Source organism: Felis catus, chromosome B3 (genome assembly GCF_018350175.1).
Source record: "Felis catus isolate Fca126 chromosome B3, F.catus_Fca126_mat1.0, whole genome shotgun sequence".
Lineage (NCBI taxonomy): Eukaryota > Metazoa > Chordata > Mammalia > Carnivora > Felidae > Felis > Felis catus.
This window is the reverse complement of record NC_058373.1, coordinates 74,420,212-74,438,920: the sequence shown is the minus strand read 5'-3', so window position 1 is coordinate 74,438,920 and position 18,709 is coordinate 74,420,212. Positions and strand designations below refer to the sequence as shown.

The 18,709-nt window shown below is 47.1% G+C and overlaps 2 protein-coding genes across 9 annotated transcripts; one reads left to right on the top strand and one right to left on the bottom strand.

The window, feature by feature from the left end:
• Positions 1-8,367: 8,367 nt before the first annotated feature.
• Positions 8,368-14,461, top strand: TINF2 (TERF1 interacting nuclear factor 2). Of its 4 annotated transcripts, none has more exons than XM_006932774.5 (9): positions 8,368-9,276; positions 9,414-9,518; positions 9,633-9,734; positions 9,814-9,921; positions 10,007-10,103; positions 10,264-10,726; positions 10,816-10,883; positions 10,981-11,072; positions 11,202-11,444. In XM_006932774.5, exons 1-9 carry the CDS (start codon positions 9,085-9,087, stop codon positions 11,373-11,375), a joined length of 1,401 nt encoding a protein of 466 aa, XP_006932836.2. In that variant the 5' UTR covers positions 8,368-9,084; the 3' UTR covers positions 11,376-11,444. The 4 variants fall into 4 exon arrangements, with proteins under 4 accessions (XP_006932836.2, XP_019688417.2, XP_003987563.3 ...); XM_019832858.3 differs by lacking the exon at positions 11,202-11,444 and adding an exon at positions 12,065-13,432 and having other exon boundaries at positions 8,370-9,276; XM_006932775.5 differs by lacking the exon at positions 11,202-11,444 and adding an exon at positions 13,436-14,461 and having other exon boundaries at positions 8,372-9,276.
• On the bottom strand, positions 11,872-18,447 carry GMPR2 (guanosine monophosphate reductase 2). 5 transcript variants are annotated; one of them, XM_003987513.6, is made up of 10 exons: positions 18,276-18,442; positions 17,779-17,899; positions 17,522-17,641; positions 15,272-15,355; positions 14,723-14,896; positions 13,891-13,972; positions 13,696-13,802; positions 13,469-13,511; positions 12,709-12,868; positions 11,872-12,506 (listed from the first exon to the last, which is right to left on the bottom strand). In XM_003987513.6, the coding sequence occupies exons 2-10, from the start codon at positions 17,863-17,865 to the stop codon at positions 12,317-12,319; spliced, it is 1,047 nt and encodes a 348-aa protein (XP_003987562.1). In that variant the 5' UTR covers positions 17,866-17,899; positions 18,276-18,442; the 3' UTR covers positions 11,872-12,316. The 5 variants fall into 5 exon arrangements, with proteins under 5 accessions (XP_003987562.1, XP_044915646.1, XP_023111372.1 ...); XM_045059711.1 differs by lacking the exon at positions 18,276-18,442 and adding an exon at positions 18,074-18,235; XM_023255604.2 differs by lacking the exon at positions 17,522-17,641 and having other exon boundaries at positions 18,276-18,447.
• Between the last annotated feature and the right edge of the window lie 262 nt (positions 18,448-18,709).

Sequence of the window (18,709 nt, the reverse complement as noted above, 5' to 3'; positions counted from 1 at the left end):
TCTGTCCATCTACTAGTTCGTCTGTCCCTGCTGCCAGCGCAGCAGCTCTTGAGATAGGGCCTGCTTGGCGTCAGGACGACCTTGAACATTTGACTGGTCTTTCCCCACTCCAAGATGCTTCTAACTGACCAAAAACCCTTCTGAAGGCCCCCGGAGTGAGGCGGGACTGCCTCCCTTCCATGGCACCCACGGTGGGTGAGAAGGATCGAAGTGTCCTCTTGTAGGCACACGTTTGAGGTAGAACTAGGCTGGAGTCCTCTCTGAGCAGCAAAAACCACTTTCCAATATTTGTTTTCAAATGTGTTTGGCTGAGAATATTTATAAAAGCAACACATGTTCAATGTTGAGAATTCAGAAGACACGGAAAACTGTAAAGGAGAAAAGAACAATAAGCTTCAACTACCACCGGGTACAGAAAACAGACAGCCGTTAACATTGTGTTTCACATGCTGATCCCCCCTCACCCCCCACACGGTGTAACCTGTGGTGAGCATTTTCTCACAGCATTAAATAATCTTTGAAACCATCATGTTTACAGACTAGGCAGTAGTCTTGACTTCCAGGCCATCCTCCTGGTCCTCCTGAAGCCCCTGCTCAGCCTTGGGGTGTCAGAGTGACTCAGGCCTCCAGCCAGGCGCTCCCCCAACCAGCTACACTCTGCCTAGGTGAGTCCTGCCAGTCACGTGGTCTTAAGGACCACTGGCTCCCCAAATTGCATCTGTTTTCCTTGAACTTTAAACTCCCTTATCTATTGCCTTCTTAGCGCGTCTGCTGGAGACTCACAGATGCCCCCCATGTACTGTCTGAGATCAAACTCCTGACCTCCTCCAGCATATCCCACGGCCTCCCCATATCAGTAAATGGCAACTCCATCTTTCCAAGTTTCATGGGCCCCAAAGCATGAAGTCACTCTTGGCTTCTTTCCTTCTCTCATATCCCACTTCTGGTCTATCAGCCAGTCTTTTAATGTTATTCTCTCTCTCTCCTTTTTTTTTAATGTTTACTTATATTTGAGAGAAAGAGAGCATGAGCAGAGGAGGGGCAGAGAGAGGGAGACACAGAATCCAAAGCAGGCTCCAGGCTCTGAGCTGTCAGCACAGAGCCCGATGTGGGGCTCGAACTCACCAACCGTGAGATCGTGACCTGAGCTGAAGCCGGACGCTTGACTGACTGAGCCACCCAGGCGCCCCTCCCAGCAAGTCTTGATGGTCTGTCTTCCATATACAGATGTCCAGAGTCTGACCACCTATCACCTCTTCATCTCCCAGAACTCCCTTCATCTCTCACCTGGATTGTTGCCCCAGTCTCCTAATCATTTCCCCCACTTCGTTCATGCCCTCTGATACTCTGCTGTGCAGAATGGGTGGGTGAATCCAATCGTGTCAGTCCTCTGCTCAAAACATTTGCGGGGGCGGGGGGTAGAACCTGGGTAGCTCAGTCAGTTAAGCATCTGACTCTTGATTTTAGCTCAGGTCATGATCTCAAGGTTTGTGAGACCCATCCCCATGTTGGGCTCTGTGCTAACAGCGTAGAGCCTGCTTAGAATTCTATCTCCCTCTCTCTGCCCCTCTCCCGCACTGGCACTCTCTCTCAAAATAAATAAACATTAAAAACAAACAAAACCCAACAACCTTCTACGGGCCTGGCCCCTGACTTTCCTTCTGGAAGAACACTGCCCCCAGGTTGCAAGCCCAGTCCCCTCCTGTTATTCAGGCCTCAGCTCACAGGTCCATCTCCTCAGGGAGCTCTTCCCTGACCTTCAATCTAATTTGTTTTCCTGCCCCCTGGTCTCTTTAGCATATCACCCAATTTTATTTCATGTCCTGCCAAGCACTTCTTGGCATTAGCATGTTTGTTTATTTATTAAATTGTCTCTTTTCTCTGAAATGTGAGTTTAGTAAGAACAGAGACTTTATCTGTCTGGTTCACACCCCTGTCCCAGGACTTATAACAGGGCCAATCACAGGACTGCACAAGAGATATTTGCTCCTTGCCATTTAAAAGCAACAACTTGCCATTAATAATAATAATAATAATAATAATAATAATAATAATAAAAGGGGGCGCCTGGGTGGCTCAGTCTGTTGAGCATCTGACTTCAGTTCAGGTCGTGATCTCACAGCTCATGACTTTGAGCCCCACATTGGACTCTGTGCTGACAAGGTCAGAGCCTGGAACCTGCTTTGGATTCTGTGTCTCCCTCTCTGTCTCTGTTCCCCTCCAGCCTGTGCTCTGTCTCTCAAAAATAAACATTAAAAAAAAATGTTTTTTATGTTTATTTATTTTTGAGAGAAAGAGAGAGTATGTGTGTGTGTGAGCAAGGGGAGGAGCAGAGAGAGAGGGAGACACAGAATCCAAAGCAGGCTGTAGGCTCTGAGCTGTCAGCACAGACCCCAATGCAGGACTCCAACCCACAAACCAGAACATCATGATGTGAGCTGAAGTTGGATGCTTAACCCACCGAGACACCCAGGCACCACCCCCCTCCAAAAAAAATTTTTTTTTTTTAATTTTTTTTTCAACGTTTTTTATTTATTTTTGGGACAGAGAGAGACAGAGCATGAACGGGGGAGGGGCAGAGAGAGAGGGAGACACAGAATCGGAAACAGGCTCCAGGCTCTGAGCCATCAGCCCAGAGCCCGACGCGGGGCTCGAACTCACGGACCGCGAGATCCTGACCTGGCTGAAGTCGGACGCTTAACTGACTGCACCACCCAGGCGCCCCCAAAATTTTTTTTTAAAGTAACAACTTGCAAGATGTGATCTTTAATTGTTCTTTGAATTTATGGAGCAAACTCCAGTGGTATCCCTACATTTTTAATAACAAATGAACAAACACTGTCTACCATAGAGTGCCATGATTTATTTGATTAATCCCTCCTTGCTGGAAATTTCAGTCTTCCCAATGTTCTGCTCTTACATGCAGAGCTGGGATAAATATCCTTGTACAAGTGCATGTATCTTTGTGCTCATTTTTTATTTCCCTAAAATAACTTCTTAAAGTGAGAGTTATTGGGGGAAAGGGATTGAGCATCTGTAAGGTGGTCAAAACATTTTGTTAATTGGTTTCCAGAAAGAACAGCAACACAATAGTATCTCTTTTTATTGAACACCTGGCCAGCTTAAGATTTCTAACAACTTTGTAACTTGCTTCACATTTGTTCATTTTACCCTGGTCCCCTGTGGTTTGTTAGAGCTGAAACATACTTGAAATCCTCAAAAAGGAAAACACAAACACAAAAAAAGGGGGAGGGCCAGCTGTTCTCCAAACACTTGGGGGAAGGAAGCGAATACATACCTACCGAGGTCCTACTGTGAGTTAAGTTCAAATTGGGTGCTTGATAGGGGCATCTCCTTTAATTCTGTGGAGTTAGGCATTAGAATCCCTAGTGTCTTGGCTTACTGTGCTCTGGCCCTGGACCTTTAGCTCTCCTCCACTGGAATGTAAGTCCCTGAGGACAGGGACCACCTCTCTCTTACTTACGGGAGATTCACACAGTCTGTGACATGCGGCAGGTGCTCCATAAATATCTGTCGAATGGAGGATGAACTAAATTTGACGGTGATGGGGAGTCTGAGGGCTTGGGGGAGCAGTGGAGGATTGTGTTTTGGAGCATTTGTTGGAAGAATGCATGGTGCATGACTGGACCAGCTCTAGAAAAGCAAGATCAGTGGGCACCTGGGGAGCTGAGTAATAACCATCAGTACAGACTCCTACTGAGACTGTACCTCAGAAAATTGTACTAGGGAACCCTGTTTCCTGCTAGTTTATATTCGTTTATATGATTATTTCCTTGACATCATCCTCTGTATTACAGAGTGTCTTGTTTTGTTTTTAAATAACAAGAAGGTGTTATGAGTCTTGGTTTTACAAAATCCACTAGAGTTGCCCTCTTAGTTGGTGCCCCAGCACCGATGAGGCAGGTCATTGTCTCGGAGTCTTTGTGACCTGTTTTGGTTCTCCTGGGACACCTGGTATACAAAGTTGATCACTAGGGAGGAGGTGGATTCTTTGCATCAGTAACCCAGTGTAAAGAACCAGTATTCTCTTTAATTCCTTCTGCCCTAACATTTACAGCTGGAAACATTAATGTGGACTGTGGTAGCTTCAACTGAGGCCTAAAAGCAGGGAGGGGACCATCCCAGGCTTGGAGAACCAAGCTTGATATCAGGGTCCCTGAATCCCAGCTGAGTGGGTTTGATTTGGCAAGGCTGATGGCTAATGCTAGAAGCTCCTACAGCCCCCTGGCCCAGGGAGCAAAGTCCGGACCTCGGTGTTGAAGCCTGAGAGTACATGTACCAACCTCTGTACTTGATTTTGTAAGAGGCCATTGAGGAGATAGAAGTATGGCAGACCCTGTGGACAGCAGGGCTCTCCCCAGATAAACATGGAGGCTAGAAGGCTGGGCCTTTTGGACGGAGTGCTTGGAAAATTCTAAAAGAAGTAAAAACACCAAAAGGAAGATTTTATTTTCTGGATAGTAAGCCAGGTGGAGCTAATTACAAATACAAAAGCAAAAATTTACAAGATGTGACTTATAAATGTTTCCCAGATTTATGGATAAGACCATAATGGTTGCTCTTCTTCCCTCCCTCCCTCCCTTCCTACCTTTTTCTTTCTTTTTTGTTAAAGCTTATTTATTTATTTTGAGAGAGAGGGAGAGAGAGAGAATCCCAAGCAGGCTCCCTGCTGTCAGCAGAAGCCTGACACAGGGCTCGAATCTCACAAACCGTGGGATCATGACCTGAGCTGAAATCAAGAGAGGCTTTAACTGACTGAGCCACCCAGTTGCCCCTGCACTTTTATTTTATTTTTAAACGTTTATTTATTTATTTTGAGAAAGAGAGACAGAGAGCAAGCAGGGGAGGGAGACAGAGAATCCCAAGCAGGCTCTGTGGCTGTCAGTTCAGAGCCCGACTTGGGGGCTCGAACTCACAAACTGTGAGATCATGACCTGAGCCAAAACCAAGAGTCACTTAACTGACTGTGAGCCACCCAGACACCCCTGAACTTTATTTAAAATAAAGTTAATTTTTTAAAATAATGGCTACCTTCAACTGTTCTAAGGTCTACCCTGGAAAGGGAATGTTTGTCCACATTTGGACCCGAGTTTTACAGGTGACATTGACTGGCAGGGTCCAGCCATGGTGGTGGCTAATGGACCCATTCCTTCACTTATTAAACAAACATTTAATGATGTGTGTCAAGCAATTAACTAAGTGGTGGCGCACAGGACAACCCTAGTTCTTGCCCTGTGGAGCTTGCAGTCTGAGAAAGAAACAGATGAACTGAATAACTGCATGAGACAAAGTAAGTAGCTCTAAAGTTTATAGTAAAGGCATGTGACCTAGCCTGGTTGTGGTGGTTAGGAAAGCCTTCCCTAAATAGGTGACCCTGGACCATATTTAGGCAGAAAGGGAAGGGAGATCACTACAGACAAAAGGAATAGCCTCTGCAAAGATCCCGTGGTGGGAGGGAGTCTGGAAGAGTAAGCAAGACTCAAAGAAGGATAATGTGGCCAAGGCAGAGGAGCAAAGGGCAGAGTGGAGGAGGTGGAGTTGAGGAGTTGAGGGGCGCAGGGCCACACAAGGCGCCTCATAGGTCAGATTCAGGATCTTTGTCTTCCCTGGAGCAGTAAGAAACCTTTGAAAGCTTTAAGGAATTGGAGATGACATGGCCAGGTTGTGTTTTGAACAGATTGCTCTGCTTGTAGTGTCAAGAATAGATTGGAGCAGGGTTAGTGTGGAAGCAGAGACACAGACTGGAAGGCAACTCTAGTTGTTTATGCTAGAGATGGTAGTTTGGGCCAGCGTGGTGGTGCTGGAGACAGAGTGGAAAGCTTGCAGGAGTCCCTAGGAGATCGAATTTACACGACTTGGGGAAGGATGGGATGTAGCTGTGTGGAGGGTGGAGAGGAGCAGTAATAAGAAAACCCCCGGGTTTCAGGTTTGTGGAAGAGGACCAACTGAGTGCCAGCCACTGATACAGGGACAGGTGTCCCTCATCAGAGACAGGAAACTGCAGGGGAAGTTGAGGTTCGGAGATACAGAGTCAATACCCTTTGTATAGCTCTCTTCTACCTGGAAATTTTCCTTCAGGTGACTTGGAAGATTTGGTTTTGGTTTGAATGAAACTGTTCCCTTACCCCGGGGTTCTTTGAGCATAGTCTCTAGACCACTTATATTAGAATCAACTGAGACATTAATCAAGAATTCAGATTTCTGGGTGCCAGCATAAACCTCATGAACCCGCATCCCTGGAGCAGAGGCCAAGAAGTCTGTATTTTAACAAGATCACGAAGAGGTTGACTCCTATGCACGGTAAGGACTGAGAACAATCACCTTCTCTTTTTCTTCTCTGCTGTACTGTTCTCCCTGCCCACACCCTTCTGGGGCCAGCAGTAGCCATGAGACTATGTGCCCAAAGTTCTCAGTTCTGACCACTTGTCTTCTTGAACCTTCAAATTTAAGAAGACTTGTAAGACAAGGGGTTTTCTAAGGCAGTAAAAGAGAAGGCTAAAAAAGAAGCTGTTTGTATTAGCTGTAAACATACAAACAAGGTGCTGTATGTACAAGAAAGAAACAAGGTCTTCCCTCAAGAGGCTCCCACCCAGTGGGGGTGACGGACATGTAAACATTCAGAATACAATGCATATGTAGTACTTACTATGAGCCGGCACTGTTTCCTTTCTTTTCTTTTCTTTTCTTTTTTCTTTTCTTTTCTTTTTTTTCTTTTTTAATTGTTTTTTTGTTTAACATTTATTTATTTTTGAGAGACAGAGAGAGACAGTGTGAGTGGGGGAAAGGCAGAGAGAGAGGGAAACACAGAACCCGAAGCAGGCTCCAGACTCCGAGTTGTCAGCACAGAGCCCGATGTGGGGCTCAAACCCACGGAGAGATCATGACCTGAGCTGAAGCCGGGCGCTTAACTGACTGATCCACCCAGGCGCCCCAAGGAACTGTTTCGAGTGCTTTATATTTACTAATTTATTTAATCCTTACAACAACCTTCCAAGATAGGTTCTGTGTGACAATGGTGGTGATAAAAAGATGTATTGAGGATCCCAAGAAGAGGACTATGATGGGCTTCATGGAGGTGGATGAACCACAAAAGATGAGAAAAAGTGAAGTCCAAGAGGCATGGAGGACAGAGGAATCATCCAGTATGCACCATGCACAGAAATGTAAGACAACACGGTATATTTGGAAAATGAAAACAATTTGATGAAGTCTGGCATATAGGTGCATAAGGGCAAAGTGGCAAGGAGTATGGATGAAGAGAAGTTTGGCCGGATCATTAAAAATCCTTTTGCCATATTTCGGAGCTTGGGCTTTCTTTTGAATGTAAGAGAGGGCTTTCAGTTAGGAATGATATGATCAGTTTTGCATTTCACAAGATTCATGATGAAAGCAACGTGGAAAAGAAATAAGAAAAGAGTTGGACTGAAGATGAGAGGTTGGTGAGAGACAGGAAAACTTGAAATAGGAAAGAGGGAGTGAGAATGAAAATGGGGGTGGGTTGGAAGTTTCCATAGGAAGTAGAACTGATTAGACTTGATGATGGATTGGATGTGGAGAGGAGGGAGGAATGAGTTAAGGGCTATGGTCTGGGTTTCTAACCCACAGGTGAGGAGAGGTGCCCGGAACAGAAATATAAAGCCCAGGAGGAAGAGCAGAATTTAAAAGGGAAGATAATGTCCAGTGTTCTGTCCAGAAATCTCTGTGGATCACCTCAGCAGAATGACCTTGGGTGGCTCAAGGAGGGATCCTGCAGGTACTACCTCTAAGAGAGGAGATGGTCCAAGACAAGGGTAGTTCCACTAAATCCCTACAATGTAGTCAGGGAAGGTAATTCATTCAACCAACTTTTTTTTTTTTTTTTAAGAAAAAATGTTAATGTTTATTTATTTTTGAGAAAGAGAGTGTGACGGGGAAGGGGCAGAGAGAGAGAGAGAGACAGATCCCAAGCAGGCTCCGTGCGGACAGCAGAGAGCCCAATATGGGGCTGGAACTCACAAACTGTGAGATTATGACCTGAGCAGAAGTCAGACGCTTAACGGAATGAGCCACCCAGGTGCATCTCATTCAACCAACATTTAAAGAATACAACCTGTGTGCCGGGTTCTGTACTTGGTGATGAAAATAAAGGAGAGGCACCAGGAAGAGTGACAAGGAGACAGACAAGTAAGTCGATCACATTGAGGGGCTGACTGGAGTAAGCCAACAACAGAAATCCGAAAAAGGAAAACTAATTTTTCATTTATTTTAAAATTACAGGGTACAAAAAAAAAAAAAAAAGAAAGATATCAAACACAGAAAAGCACAGTCTGACCATCCAGAGAAAACCAAGTTAACAACCTGATGTATCTTTTCAAACTTTGCTCAGTACTTTATTTTTTAAAGACGGGCGCCCTCTCCTGTTTTGTGAAAGAAACAGTCGAATTTTTTACTGGAGGTGGCTCGTCGCCGGGAAGGCTTTGCTGGCGCTGCTTTGAGGCCAGGATTTGAAGAATCGTATTTCAATGGAGAAGACGACGGGGAAGGGCAAGGCATGATCCTCGCTTTCCACACAACCAAGCCACGCCTTGCCGAAGGACGTGACTTTGTACGCTCCGCGAAGAACGGCGGGGGTCCGGAGAGCCACGATCGGCTGTGGCACCGGACGGAGATAGCGGGGGCGGAAGGGACGCCCTATCTGTTGGGGCGTGGCCTTATGACGCGATGTCACGTCTCCCTGTGTGATGTCCTATTGGTTCTCCATTACCGCCCTTTTCCGGGGCCGATAGACTGGCCGCAGGGGCCGGAAGTGGGGTAGCCCTCGGCTGCAGGGGCGGCGGTGTGGAAAACAGCGAATCTGGTGCTATTGTAGCTGGCCAGCTTCTTCATTCAGGCTCCATCCCGAGTTGAAGACCTCCAGGATTCTGGTGACCTATGGAAGGGATCGGATCGTGAATTATCCGGCGCAGATCCAAATAGCCTAGCCGCTGAGAGGCACCGGAAGCTTCGCCTCTAGGAGGAGTGGAGAAGGCTCGCCTTGGAAGAAGGAACCCATAGGGACTGCCCCCGGGGCGGAGCCCGCCGACCATGGCCACGCCCCCGGGGGCCGGTCCCGCGGCTCTGCGCTTCGCAGCCGCGGCCACCTGGCAAGTGGTGCGGGGACGCCGCGTGGAGCATTTCCCCCGGGTGTTAGAGTTTTTGCGATCACTGCGCGCTGCTGCCCCTGGCTTGGTTCGCTACCGCCACCATGAACGCCTGTGTATGGGCCTAAAGGCCAAGGTATTGGAGCCATTAGGAACTGGAAGACGGGAAAGGGGCGGGATGCGAGGGGACCAGACAGGGCCGACTGCTTGGCGTTGGGACTGGTTGGAAAAGGGCAGCTTGCCCTGAGATTCTGAGTTTAGTACCCTTCACAGGTAGTGGTGGAGCTGATCTTGCAGGGCCGGCCGTGGGCCCAAGTTCTGAATGCTCTACATCACCACTTCCCAGAGTCTGGACCTGTAGTGCGGGACCCGAAAGCTGTGAGTAATCCCTGGTACGAGCCCTTTCCCGTTAACACGGTGCCACAAAGTGGCTTCTCCCGGCCACTGGATCCTGGTGACCCTAAGTTTTCTGCTTTTCCTTATCCTCAACAGACAAAGCAGGATCTGAGGAAGATCTCAGAGGCACAGAAAACCTTTTGCCAACAGGTGAAGCAACTAGCAGAGACCCCAGTGGACTTGGCTTCCAAGCTGCAGGTGAGACTGGCTGGTTTGGAAGCTGTTATGTGGCTGATTTCCCTAGCCCTCTTCTGACTTGCTTCTCTCCTCACTGCAGGAACTTGAACAAGAGTATGGGGAACCCTTTTTGGCTGCCATGGAAAAGCTGTTTTTTGAATACCTGTGTCAGCTGGAAAAAGCACTGCCTGCATTGCAGGCACAGCAGGTTTTGTTGGGGCCAAATAAGGGCAGAGTGTGGGATGGTTGTATCAAGGACTGTGGTCTTCATGCCTCTCACCCTCTGCCCACAGCTTCAAGATGTGCTGAGCTGGATGCAGCCTGGAGTTTCTATCACGTCTTCTTTTGCCTTGAGCCAATATGGTGTGGACATGGGGTGGCCACTTCCAGGTACTAGGACCATCTGGGAGAACTAGGAACTTGGGGGTAGACTGGCCGGAGACCTTTTGAGATGGGCTGTTTGAAGGGTTACATGGGCCTGAGGCATAAGAAACCAGATGGAGCTGTGCTACTATCTCTTATTTATAAGGAGCTTCATTTTCTTTTTCAGAGCGCTTGGTTACTGATTCAGTGAGCGTGACAGAGCCCATGGAGCAGAGTCCTCCTCAGCAACCAAAGCTAGTACTTCATGATCCATCGCCAAAAGCCAGGCCTAGCTCATACCTTTCTCGGGGACTAGCCTCAAGGAAGAACCCAGAACCTTTGGCTGGCCACCACTTCAATCTGGCCCCTCTAGGCCGGCGAAGAATCCAGTCCCGATGGGCATCCACTAAGGGAGACCATAAGGAGCGCCCTACAGTCATGCTGTTCCCCTTTAGGAATCTGGGTTCACCAAGCCAGATCATATCTGAGCCTGAGAGCAGGGAAGAACGTGAAACACACACGTCAGATCTGGCAGGTGCTGCGGGCATGAGAGCAGCTTCCACTGGAAAGTCTAAGAGTCCATCCCAGACCCTGGGGGGAAGAGCTCTGAAGGAGAACCCAGTTGACTTGTTTGCTTCAGAGAAAGAAGAGTGAGTGGAACAGTTGCTTCTCCCTGCAAACAGCCCATTCTTTGCCTGTTTTTCCGTTACCTTATCTTCTTTGCTTGCTCCCACTTCAGGAATTGCTTGGTTTGCCCCATGGACCCCCTGAGACTGTCATTATCACCTCCTAAGGCTAGGAAGCCAGGTAAGTGTCTTGGGTCAGGAGCCAGCCTCCTCTCCTGGGGATTCTTCAGGGCCTGTTCACCTAAAAGGGTACTTTGACTCTGGTTTCCTTCTTGCAGTGTGTCCCCCATCTCTGTGCAGCTCTGTCATTACCATAGGGGACTTGGTTTTGGACTCTGATGAAGAAGAAAATGACCAGAGGGAAGGAAGGGTGAGTAGGAAGGAACAGAAAGCTGGGGAAGAGGATGAGCAGAACAAGACAGAAACCCCACATGCTCCAGAATATGGAGGGCTCAGGGAATAAGACGATGATAGGATCTCCCTGCTCCCTTCTCTGCAGGAGTCTCTGGAAAACTATCAGAAGACAAAGTTTGACACCTTGATCCCCACCTTCTATGAATACCTCCCTACTTCTGGCCCCAGTGCTGTGTCTGTCCCTTCCATGACCATGCAGACAGGTCTAGACACTTATGATAGGACTGGAATTCTCTCTGCACTCCACCTGTCTCCCTGAGCTCTACATACAGTTTAGTGGAAATAAAGTGGAAGCCCAGGTTTGGGTTCCCTGACTGCCTTGCTAAAATTACTTTGTAATACTTGTTAATTAAGATTTGGATTTATTAAAATACTGTCTTGGTGTGAGAAAGGGGAATTAAGGCTTCTATAAAGTCAGTGTAGGTCATTCCTTAGAACTGGCTTCTCCAGGGCTGGAGGAATTCCTTTGCCTTTTTATTTCCGATGGAAAATGTTGTTCAGATGTGCCAAGAAGGGTTGATAGCCTGGAAGAGAAATTTCCCTTTGCTATTCTAAAAATATCTATGTGCCCTGATACCAGAATGTACTTTGTAAATTCTCATGCTGCCAGGTTACCTGGGGGTGGTGGCACTGAAATGGAGATACTTCATGGAAAAATACTGTCTTTGACTCTACTGGGTCAGTGCCAACTCCACTTCCACTTGTCCCGGAGCAGCACCCAGATGCCAGCCTTGTGCAGAAAGATACAGAATCTCTTATAGTCATTGAGATCTCTTTATTGAGATACTTAAAACACATCAACATTTCTGAGCTTTTTAGGTGTTCAAAGATACTATTTAATGAAGTTCATTAACAAAACATGATATCAGGAGAGTAACTCATCCAGACCAAGGCCATATTAAACACTTAGGCAGGAGTCATTATCTTTTCCTTTCCATAATCTTCCAGATGCTGCGTCCCCAGATTTGCATTTGATTACCTTACTTCATTTTCTCAGCCTGCTTTCCTTGCTTCCTCCCCAGTGAGTACCCTGGGCATTTTGTGCATACAGAGTACAGATTTATTGCAGAAGCCCTCAGGAGTAAGGCAACAGGAAATAACCGAGTGATAAATAGCCATAGTAGCTGGCGTGTGTGAGGAGCCCATCAGGAGGCCCTGTGCTAGGCTGCTAGTGCTTTGAGAGGGCACTGCTGCTCAGGTCTAGCTGTCATCACTGAAGATTGGATTCACCTGCTGGGTGACTCGGATAAAGGTGGTTCTCCGGCTCAACTCCTTCAGTTTAGCTGCTCCCACGTAGGTACATGTGGAACGGATGCCTCCAAGGATGTCTCGGATGGTATGGTCCACATCCCCTTTAAAGGGCACCTCCACTGTCTTTCCCTCTGAGGCCCTTAGAGGAGGAAAAATTTTCTAACCTTTTCTTTTTGGATTTCTTAACCCCGACAGCACCTCCCCAGTCTCTAGCATTTAGCCCCAGTTCACCACTTTTCCTCCAAGGATGTATCAAGCATTTCCCAGCAGCCAGAGTTCTGCCACCACCCTGCTTAGTCACAATTTCCAGGAACCCTCAGCTCCTGGACCTCTGCACATACCTGTATTCAGCCACGCCCCCAGCATACTTCTTCATGGCCATTTCAGAACTCATCCCATAGAAGAGCTTGTACTTCTTGCCATCCCTCTCGATGAGCTCACCACCTGACTCATTGTGCCCAGCCAGCATGCCACCCAGCATCACAAAGTCAGCTCCTGCCCCTGCCAGCATCAACAAGGGGAAAAGAGAATTGAATCTGGCCCACGCGCCCATATGCCCACCCCTGGAAGCAACTCATGCCAAATTCTCAGTCCTGACAATGATTCTAACATCTTCCTGGTTTTGTTTCCCTAGCTGACCCACAACCCACACAGGCCTGCTCTGCTCTGGCCTCTACTCCTGAGTAAGCCTGATTTCCCCAAGAATTTAAAAAGAGCCTCTGGAGATTCCTTGCCTGGGTTTTGCTCTTTTTTTTTTTTTTTTTTTTTTTTTTGCTGCTTTTACCATCTGGTCATTTCTTTGTACTATGTGCAGCTAAACAAGAGACTCCAAGTGTCCTAGGGGCAAAGGTCTCTAACTTTAGTCCAACAGTCTGAGGGATGCTACAGATGGAGCTGGCATGCTGTGCAGTCTGTATCAGAGTCTCAGGGTTTCCCCTGCTGGCTTGCCCCAGGTGACACCACGGGCTTCAGGGTCATTAGTTCATATTGTCAAAAAATCTGAACGGCTTTCTCAGTCTTTCCAAGCCTGATCCTTGGCCCTCAGAGGTGACTTATCCTCTTCTACAGGACCCTCCGTCCACACTCTCCCAGCACCCTTACCGAAAGCCTTGGCCACATCCCCTGGACAGCTGCAGCCTCCATCCTGCAAAGTGAAGAGCACTGTGAAGAGATAACGTGGATTTCCCAAGTACTAGGAGCGATGTCCCCACGGCCCACCTCAAAGCTGACGGGAACCCGGGAGTTCTGATCCACCGCTACCACAGCCTCCACACCCAGAACACTCAGCTGTCTGGCAGCCTCATTCCCTCCCCTGCCCTTGGCCTTACTGAAATGATGTGGCCTTTGAGGCCATGAGCAGCATCTGCACACTCCATCACTGCACTGAGCTGTGGATACCCCACTCCAGTTTTCTTCCGAGTGGTGCACACGGAACCTGAGAAGAACACAATGAAAAGAGTAGCATGCTCCACAGGCGTTCGCCACTGGAGAGGTAGCCAGTGGCCCCCCGTAAACCAACTTACCTGGTCCTATTCCTACTTTGATGATGTCAGCCCCAGAGAGGATCAGCTCTTCCACCATCTCTCCTGTTACCACATTCCCTGCCTGAGACAGAGCAATCAAAACAGAGCACTCTTGGGGTTGGAAACGAGAGGAGGCTGCACGCTTTCATATACGGTATGCCTGGACCATGACCTTCCAACAGTATTACAAAGAGGGTACCTAGGGTCCCTCTACTGGGAACGAACTCTGCTTCCCAAGCTGAGGTAAGGAGGTGAGTGGCCAGTGGCGCTGTTGCACTAAGGTGAAGTTGGGGTACAAGTGGACCAAGGCCAAAGCTGATTTACAGTAGATTTATCTCCCCGTCCCTGCCAAGAGACCCAAACATATCCTGTCCTTCATCTGTTATATCATAAAATCTCTGGCTTCAGGCAAAGGGGAAAACGTGGTAATATAAGCTAAATACCCATTTGCACAGCTCTATTTATTTTTGGTGGACAGTACAGAGACCCCTTGATGCTGTGGAGAAAATAAGGCCTTATCACTCCCCAAAACTTGTAAAAAAATAAATAAATAAAACTTATTTTCATGCGACTCCTTTAATACGATTCTAGTACGTGTCCACTTCAGTGGACACCATAGGTGGGCACAAGGCATGTGAAAAGGGACAGAGATAACTGCACTAACCAATCTATATATTTTAAGTATGGGACCATGGATGATCACCCAGAGCCATGATTAAGCGGTCTAGGAAAATCAAAATGCAACGGAGGAGAAATGATGTAACAAAATGGGAGTGTCAGGAAAGAGTGGGAGGAAGAGGAACATACCAACTACAGAGTAATAGAAACATACCATAATAGTGTGTTTGGGGAAGCGCTTCCGTACATCCTTTACAAACTCCACAAAGTGCTCAGAGTAGCCATTTGCCACGTCCAGGCATATATATTTCACTTGGGGAACAGCTTCCAGGATCTGTTCCAGTTGCTCAAAGTCAGAAGAGCCCATGCCTGAGCTGGCAGCCAAATGCTGTGAGAGAAACAGAGCCATTGGCATGGGAGGCATGAGACAGTCTGTGGCATGTCACAAAAGACCCAGTGAGGAGCCGGCAGGCTAGGAAGGTGAGGGTTAGTCCTCAGAAAGCCAAACAGAGATTCCTAGAAGGGCTCCTGGGTGGCTCAGTCGGTTAAATGTCCACCTCTTGATTTTGGCTCGGGTCATGATCTCATGGTTTGTCAAATCAAGCCCCACGTTGGGCCCTGCATTGACAACGTGGAGCCTGCTTGGGATTCTCTCTCTCTCTCTGCCCCTCCCCGACTCATGCACACCCATGTGCTCTCTCAAACAAACAAAGATTCCGGGAAAACTGGGATGAAGAAGGGACCAGGAAAAGACTAAGATTACCTGAAGACAGTCAGGATTCTGGCTAGCAAAGTCTTTCCACTGCTCGAGGCTGTAGTGTTTATGGACAGCTGTGAAGAGGGAGAACTGGGGAGAAGAAAGAGTCATCAAAAAGGAGAGAACTAACAACTCTTTTTCTAGACATAGACCTTTATAGTAAGTATTCTCTCTGAGGAAGAAAATGAACTTTGGAAAGCAACTTGAAGAAGCCACTGGTTGAGTTGGGTTTAGTTTAGCCCTTATTCTCCCTATAAATAACCAGTAGGGCATTCTGTCATAAGCTAGTGCTTGTCCGACACCCTGACCCAAGTACTAAGTCATCTGGACTGGATTTCACCTGTCAGAAGATACAGGGGCTTCTGACTTAAAAGGTGACAGAGACGAGCTCCTGCTGCAGTGGGACAAGCAGCAGACAAGAACATAACCATGAAGAGGGTGGACAGAGCCAGTGTCTGCCTGCACAGACTCAGCCCCTCCTCCTATGGTAACCCAGTACTGAATCAACCTAGTTTTTGGTATCTTCTGGTCCAATAATTCAGTGAGTCTAAATGTTCACAAGAGGTCAGACCTTAATGGAGCCAGTAAACTGCTACCCCATTCTTTCTCCATCTCCACTGGAGTAAAGGACAAATTTTCTGGAGACATGGACCAACCTAAAAAGTCTATTTCATTCCATCTATTTCGGTCAACCAAGTTTAAGGATACAATTAACTCCTCAGACTTGAATTCCCTAGGTCATCAAATTGCAAACAATATCCCAATGCTTTGAGAAAGGCATTCAAAGACAGCTGTGAATACTGGTACTTGTGCTTTAAAAGTCCAGACATGCAAATAGACAAGAGAGCAGTTGGCAGAGACAACCCAAATCTTGCAACTGATAAGAAATCCAAGGAAGTCATGTATCAGCCAGCAGTAAGGACATATTATTGCTATACTTAACTCATCAACACTACCTCGCTTAATCTGGTATTGAATTCCGCTTTCTCAGCAACACTCTGCTATCCACATGCTGATACATAAAGAAAAATCACCCTAGAAGGTCAGTAGACCTTGGAGATATACTGATATAGTGTGACATGATGAGTACATCCAATTATGTACCGAGCTAGAGACCTAGAAGAAAGACGCTTATATCCAGCTTTATGATTACTGTGAAACTTGGCTCTGTCGCTAAAACCTGATTTCTTTAGCACTCATCAGCAGTACTGAAAAGCCAGTCTCAACATAAAGCATTAAAACAGTCCCCACAAAGTCCATGTATTATAGCATGTCTGTTAATGCTGAAGTCAGAGTCACTATTCCTCAACTCTACTGGGCAGAGCAGGCGGACAATGGACAAGAAGATTCCTAAGCAGTTAGTGAATGACAACAGCAAAAAAGTACTAAAACTGTGTAACTATCAACTTCAGAGAAGTGACAACAGACATTCCACAAAGACTTACAGCAATCAAAAATAGACAAAGGGAGATGAAGTCCTTAAGGCTAACAGAGCCACAAGCAGCAGCAGAATCCATCAATCAGGGCTACATAGATTAACCAGAAGAATGCATATGTTCCTTGAGTGCCCAGAATAACTATCTACCTTTTCAGCTACAAGTATAGAGGCAGGTAATATTACTGATGGGAGCAGCATCTTCTATTTTCAAAGTGAACAATAACCTGTGTGTAAGAAAAACACATTAAAAAAAAAAAAAAACAAAACACATTCCATTTTGAGCACAGGAATTCCCAGGAACCTAGGATTCAAAGAAGAGGAAGATTAAAAAATAAAAATTAAAAAAGTATAGCATATATAAAAGAAAGAAAATTAGTAAGCTGCTTCTCTAGGATCTTCTAGCTAGGAATTTTTGAATGCTCACACTGTATTTAGTTTCTGGACTAAAACAGTGAATATTTAGTGTCCTGAACGATGGTGTAACTGGAAGGATGAATGTGATTTGGAGCGGGTGACCTGGGTGGTGGAAAAAGTTGGCAGGGTGTATATAAACTGCTGGTCAGAACAAAAGTGAAAGTTATCTATCAGAAAAATGGGGGGAAACTTAGCTTTGAATCTTACTATTTCAGGCATGCCTTTGAACTTATCATATAAAGAGCATTAGTATTGGAGAAAATGGATAAAATAGTAAGTTGAAACATCCTGTTACTTGCCGGAGAGCTGACTTGGGGTGGGGGTGGGGATGGGGATGCAGGTACCTCTGCAGTCAGCCCATATAACTGGACACCAGTGAGGAACCTGCATGAGGGAAGTCCTACCTTACAGAGAACCTTGGCCATCTCAAAGGTGCCCACAGTATCCATATTAGCAGCAATGATGGGGATCCCAGTATACATCTGCTTTGAGTTCCGAAATGAAAAGGATCTTGTGAGATCCACCTGCAGATATGAACAGGAAACTGAGCATTTTATTCGTCAGGTGAATGAGTACTGCAGGAGGACAAGAACTAGGACTCTTTCTCAGTACTGGCCCATCAGGAGCTTGGGGTCAAGTGCAACTAGGAAAGCAGTCTCACCTCACTTCGAGACTTAAGGGTACTGCGTTTGGGCCTCAACAAGACATCCTTGAAGTCCAGTTTGACGTCGTTATCGATGTGAGGCATGGCAGGGACCTCGGGATAGCGACCAATCTGAGAGCTGGAAGGTAGGGAAAGTCAGGAGGGGGGAGCTGAACCAATTTCCCCATAGGCCTTAATGCCCTCTTAGAGCTAACTGCATAACTCATCTCTCTCCTTGCTTAAATTGTGGAAGGTCAGGGCACTGGCTGAAGCTCATTGACTGTCATCTCATCTGTCTCATGGTTACAATTACCCGGTATCTCCATCCCAGGTACCAGTTGTTGGGGAGAAGAATTGGGATGGAGTCTTGAGAGACCCTAAAAATGTGTATTCCTTCCCCCCACTACTCTTCCTTCTCCCACCCTTGCAAAGAGCAATTTGGGGTAAGAGACTGATTTGCGGGTAAGAAGAAATAGGGGGTTCCCACAACTAGTTTCCGGAATAGGGGTACTCACTTCCTGTCGCCGTGGCACAGGTGGCAGTTGACCAAAGTCGCCCTTGCTTAGCAACTAGGCTCGTGAAGCCCCGCTGAGCCTTGTGGGCCACGCCAACAGGTTCCGCTAATTGCCGGCGAAAAGAATTAACTGAGGCATTCTATTTTCGGCGGTGGCCGTGCGAGGCCTTCTGGGTAACAGAGTTCACACACCGAGGTTGCCGTTGGACCCTAGGGGCGGGAGACTACGATTCCCAGGATGGGACGCGCGGAGCTGTCCCCCGGCATGATGGGAGTAGTTCGTTCCGCCCACCGCTTTCCAAGCCCTGGCTCGCTAGGGACTCTAAGTATCGCGGAGGTATCATCTCTGCCGTAACGAAACCACCGCCTTCTTTTTATTTACGACACCACAAAAACGAAACGCAGGAGCATTCTTGAGCCTTTCGGCAACCCGAT